The sequence below is a fragment of the Aptenodytes patagonicus genome, chromosome 13 (genome assembly GCF_965638725.1).
Source record: "Aptenodytes patagonicus chromosome 13, bAptPat1.pri.cur, whole genome shotgun sequence".
In the NCBI taxonomy this organism is placed as follows: Eukaryota; Metazoa; Chordata; class Aves; order Sphenisciformes; family Spheniscidae; genus Aptenodytes; species Aptenodytes patagonicus.
Window position 1 is genome coordinate 14,884,350 of NC_134961.1, and position 6,137 is coordinate 14,890,486.

The 6,137-nt window shown below is 43.8% G+C and overlaps 1 protein-coding gene across 1 annotated transcript in view; it reads right to left on the reverse strand.

Moving 5' to 3' along the window:
* Positions 1-5,862, reverse strand: part of BMERB1 (bMERB domain containing 1) — a 53,836-nt gene extending 47,974 nt beyond the window's left edge. The window contains exon 1 of the mRNA XM_076351451.1: positions 5,657-5,862. Within this exon, the coding sequence (XP_076207566.1) occupies positions 5,657-5,762 (106 nt within the window). The 5' untranslated portion in view covers positions 5,763-5,862. The remainder of the gene's footprint in view (positions 1-5,656) is intronic.
* Positions 5,863-6,137: the final 275 nt, after the last annotated feature.

The following is a 6,137-nucleotide window of genomic DNA, read 5'->3' on the forward strand; positions in this document are numbered from 1 at the left end:
AATATATTAACATTAATAATTATAAACAAGAAAAAAACCTAGAACTGGCATCATCCTTTGAATCAATTGTCTTTGCTGATTACACTATTTTGTCAAATATTTTCTAAAAAGTTGTGGGGTTCACTATTAGTGTTTTATTGTCATATTTGAATTTCTTGGTCACTCTCTTTTCAAAATTTTTGCACAGTTTTTTTTAAATGGAGACACGGAAAGAATATTAATTACATTCTCTATTTGAAGCCTGTCTTCAAACCTTCATAACGCCAGCAGACTTGCTGCTTCTATAAGAAGAAATGTAATTGTGTATATCCTTCAGTTACCTTCTTTCCCACCTATCTTAATAGATGGTCTGAAAAAGCCTAATCTGTTTTGTCCGTTTTATTGCCTGTAATAGACACAATTAACAATTTAGGGGAATTTACAGTAACACAAGGGCATCACTGCGAAAGAACAGCAGTGGTAGTTGGGCTGTATAAATTCTGTTTGTGCCTGTGAAACATTTTTTTTTTCTTTTTTTTTTTCTTTTTTTTTTTCTTTTTTAAATCAGAGTGGAGACATGATGAGACTGGGGGACAGTATCACGAGAGCATGATAGGCAGGGTCATACTGCATTCCTGACTGACTGGTGAGGTGTTACAGTAACAGAGAGTTTTTATGCAAAGCACTGAAGTGGGTTTGTGGATGTCTGTGCAATATGTGGGGTTTATGGAAGAAGGCCCAACGGTGTGCGTTTGAATATTTAACTACCAGATGATAGAAACAGCTATAATTGACGCAGGTTTGAATTTAACTGTGGGTGGTGCGGAGTAAACTCAGCCCCTTGTCAGTCCCAACTCATGAGTCTCCCCTCATGCTGAGAACTCCTGAATTCCCAGCATTACTCTCTAGTTTCTGACTTGGCAGCCCTGAGCACCATTGCAACTTTCTAATCACATTTCCTCCCCTGTCTTGTGAGACAACACAAGTCACTTTTCACTCTCATGAGCAATACAGGAGGAAGAAGAATGAGGACATTCAGCTGTACCCCCCACCAAGTACCAGGGCTGCATCCACCTTTGTTAGAGTCTAAATAAGTTTGCTTTTCTACAGTCACTTGGGACCAATCCACCATGAATACATAGGAGTGCACTGATGTCTCACAGGAACCAACATACTATCCAGTCTGTCTGTACTAGATATATAGGGAGCCATTAAACCTCCACATTTTATAAAGCTGACACAAAAATTCAAGAACAAATTGGCATTTACCTACTTTTTGACTAATACATAGAGGCATATGATTAATACAAATCCATCCTAACTACTCGTCGGTGACCAGAATGACAGATAAATGTGACAGGACACTAGCTGTGCAGGCTTTGCTGTGCAAGACAAATGTGTTTCTCTGTTGCTACTTGATTGATTTTTTTAATATTGCAATGGAAATTTTTTCAAATTATTATAAAATGTTATTAAGCAACATTAAAACATCACGAACTAGATCCTGTTCTAAGATGCAGCCATTCTGTTCTGTTAATGAAATCAGGCCTTAAAGGTGACACAAGCAGTTCCCAGTAGATTAGACAAAGCAAGTGCCCATAACCAGGGTATAAATGCCTTTTCTTCACTCTTTGTTCATCAAAGAGAAAAGACGACCTGGCTACAGGATCACTATCCATGTTATTGCAATCTGTGGTCGTTTTCTTTTTAGCTTTTCAAGCTTCTGCAAGCTGAAAGACCATCCATAATAGCACTTCTAAAACAAACTGGTCTTGAACCAAAAATGCCCCAGATAGATGTAAGCCATCCACGTTCCCATGCTGTCAAGAAATGCACATGCAAAATATTAAATAGTGCATATTTTCAGTGTTTGAACCACTCTCAGCGCTCAGCAGAGGAGCATATAAATACATACAAAAGTCTCTTTCTGGCTAACAAGCTTAGAAAGGTTTTCAAGATAAACTAACTGAATATGGTGAAATAAGCTTTCACATGTGTCAGCCCAGGATCTCTTGTGAACCCGGGAACAGTACTATCTTTCTGCTGTTGGAACAAATCAGAGCAATCTCAGAACTAGATAAAATCACCCCACTGGTGCTGTTCTGGAGTGCACTGCCATCTCACAGTACCTTGCCTGGACATAATCTATGATACTACATTCACAGCATGAAGGGAGAGCAAGTAAAGCTGGCTACGAAAGCTTCACGCTACTACTGAGTCTCGTGTTGGAAATCTCCAGCTTCCTCTTCAGTGCTGGCCTGTAATAGGGCCCCTTTCCCCTAATCTCCACTTCATATTCAAAAACAGTTGAAAAGGTGGACCTCTGCAATATAGGACTGTGGCAGCTTACCTCCAATGCTGAGTTAGCATCCAAATGAAAACAATTAGCAAATTTCATGGCACGCTAAATTGCATCAAAACATAACCTTTGCAGTTTTCTGGCATATCTGCTTCCTTATACTGACTGAAGCTGGGGCATTCACCTTGAGTTTTGCATTTAGTTCCAGACCTCATACAAACTGAAAGAGGAAGGAAAAGATCAGCAGAAATGTATCTGAGAAGTGCTATGTTCAGAAGGATGGTGAAAAACTGCTTTGTTTCTTCGTGGCTTTTTCCCTGGTGTGGTGTGCAGTTATTTAATCAGGGCATTATGGGTCCCTGCTGACGGCAAGACAGATGATTCTAAATGAAGCTGTGCACTTGGTAATGAGGACTGACCAAAACGCTTGAGTGCTCTGCTTCAGAGCAGACTCCCCAAGACTATATTGTAAAGATCACTTACTGAGAAGGCTGTAACCACATTATTATTATACAAGCCTGACAATATATAAGCCTGACTGTGCTTTACATGCATGCACTAGAAAATGCATGAGTTGCTCTGTACATGGTAAACTGTCATTTTTAATGTTCTCTACTCCTTGGAAATTCCCTCCTGTATATGAAGAGAAAGGCTTCAGTGTCTTGTTAAAGACACACCTTCAAACAATCTGCTTCATATTTTGCATGCAAACCCACTGGAGATCATTACACCCTCAGGTTGTAGGGCATCAGATCCTCAGCTACTGTGAACCAGCTTAACTCCATTGATAATCTGGCTGAAAGAGGCCATTGTAGAATAGAAATGTGCATGGCGTTACATTTCATTGCTATGAAGTAACTCATCTTTGGTTATAACCAATAACCAGCAATGCTTTCTGTACCACAGATAGAGAAGTTAGCACAGAGCTCCCTTTCCATTTAACAAATTACATAGAAACTACCTAACTTCCATGACATTCTTTCTGTAATGGACATCATCAGGATGTACATCCTCTTCTGATACGACTACACTCACATCAAAAGGCACTGACCAGGAAATGGCACTCCATCGTGCAGTGTTGTACAGATACACAAGCTCTACCTCCAAAGAGATCCTGATTTAAGACACAACAAATTGTCAGAGTAAAAAGGGCAAATGCATATGCAGTAATAGGCTTCTGCTTTTGTTAATACCATTACTTAGCATTTCATCTTTAAAACAATATGCAAATACCAAAGGCTAATTGTTGACATTAGTAAGAAAGGGGATGATGCTTTTTCAGCTTCTTCCCAGACCTTCTGGAGACTACTGTCATCGTGCCATGCAATTTAGGACCTATGCTGTAAAAGAGCATTAAAGTAAATAGTAAGATCTATTTATTTTTAATCAGTGCAAAAGTGTGACCAGAAGTCACTGTTAGTATTAAAATAGGAAAGATATGCAGGGATCATGTAAAACAACTACCATAAATAGCATTTTCCACAGTATTTTAAGGAAGTTGAAGCCTATGAGCAAACAAGACATCAATTATTCAAATGGCAAAGTCTTAGAATAATAATTTTCCACTTTTAAAAGAATGGACCATGGCCTCTAGATTACTTTCTATTCTGTATCTAAATTGTTATACACAGAGAAATAGTCTCATTAAACTCAATCTATCTAGTGTGTAGAAGGACAGCTCAGCAGCAGAGCCAGGGTGCAGACACCTGGACATTTGGTTCTAGTCCTGCCAACAGCCCATTCCAGTACCTGGTCAAGCTGTGATTTGGGTGGAAACTCAATGCTGAGCACATATTTTTGAGCAGATCGGGTCTCCCACTCAGCCTCCGCATTGCCCTCTGCCAAACAGATGATCTTTTGTCCAAAGCTTGCAAGACGTAACCCTTCTGTCACCTCAAGCTACCAGTTATTATTATTATTATTATTACTATTACAAGTGCTGCACTGCACTCAGCTCCTGAGCTCTGGAACAAAACCAGACATATTTATGAGAACAAGAAAAGCACATGTTTGTATCATGCCAGAGAACCTGCAAAACTGTTGCATGTGTCTGAGTCAACCAACTCAGTCAACAGTGATTTCAGTCTTCAATTCTATTTTAGAAAGCGTGGAGTAACTCAGTCCTGAACCTATGCCAGGCACCGCAACAAAACCAACACTGCAAATGGAGCATCAGAGTGGGAGAGTTACACCCCTGTCATCAGCGTATGGTAGACAATAACATATGCATGAAAAACTGAAGCCAGAGGTGAAGTATGATTCCAGAACACAGCAGTTATCTGAAAAGTCTAAACATGGCAAAAATGCCGGCTACGATCTGCTACCAGGATGCTGCAAAGCCATGTTAAAAGACATCCAGGTGAGACTTCACAATGCACATCAAAAGACGGATGGTGAATCAAGAATACCAGCAACCCCAATATCAGCCAACATAAAGGTGTCATAACAGATACACACAAAGCTTTTTTTCCTGTGGCCTAATCAAACACTTGATGAAACTTAGAAAATATTTTTCTTTATACTAGTACAGAGCTTTTTGTGACAGTCTTCTCAAGATTTCTTGCCTCAGAGGTTACCTCGAAAATTAGAAGGGGTTTAGAGGCTTATTAGGTTGTATAGAAGATAGTTCTGCCAATAAAAGAATAATAACTGGTATCTTAGAGAAGACAAGGTCCCATGGATAACTTGAATTGGCAACGACATATCTTTTTAACTACTCTTTCCATAGGCACTTTGGAAAGGCTACATCAATTGCTCCTTTCTGGAAAATTATGATTTCAAGAAAAGCTCCTCCACCACAGAGCATTTGTTGAGCTCATAAATACAGTGCAACCACTGAAGAAGTGAACTAAGTGCTGTATTCCTGTACCCTGTGCCCGAGATAACAAGAGGGAATAACGTGTTTGTCATCTGTGCCTTTCAAATGTGAAGACTACCGATATTTATGAAAAGCCATATATTAAATCCCACCTAATAAACAACGAGGGAGAGCTAACGTCCCAGTCATCCCGCCTCAGCCACCCTCTCATCGCTCCACTTTGCGGAGCGAGCGAGCAACCCATTTCGCAAGGAAACACTGAAGTGCCCCGAGCCGCACCGGCACGGCTCCAGCCCTTTGCTTCCCTGTCTCTCGACAGAGAAAAGCCGTTTCCGACACGGCCCCCTCGGAAAGCACCAGCCTCAGAGGGCAAAACGGTCACACAAACCTTCCTCCCCGAGAAGCCCAAGGTGGCTTCGCCCTGCTAACAGGAGCCCCCGGCGTGCGCTCGTCGCCGGACCCGGGGCCCGGAGGACCGCACCGCCGCGCCGCTGCCGGCCGCGCCCCGCCGCTTGAGGCTGCCTTGGCCAGCCGGACCCGCACCCGCGCCCCCCACTCACTTCTCCCCAGCGCCTCCGCCTTCCACTCCGTCTCCTCCACTGCCCCGTAGCGCCTCATCGGTCTCTCGGCCTCCGCGCTGGCCGAGATGGACCTCCTCAGCTCCATGGCCGGGCTGGGCGGCGTGGGGCTCCGCAGGTCACTCCATGCCAGCGGGGCTGCGACCCGACTGCCGCGGAGACGCCGCGGAGCTCACCGCTCCTCTGCGCGGAACGGGGACCCGCGGGCGGGAGGGGGGAAGGGGTGCTGCGCACATGCTCAGTGCGGGGCTGGGGCGGGGGGAGGCAGAGAAACAATACGAGCCGCAACCCCCTGCGGGGGGCCGTCACCCGGCACAGGCTGCACACACGCCCCGCCTGCTGGGCCCTCCAGGGCGGGTCGTTCCCTCCCGCCCGCTTAGATGAGCAGGCTGACCTCCACAACGGTGCTGCCATGCAGCTCAGAGCCCCTGGCTAGCTGGTTTTGTCTCTGCCCATCCCTGCA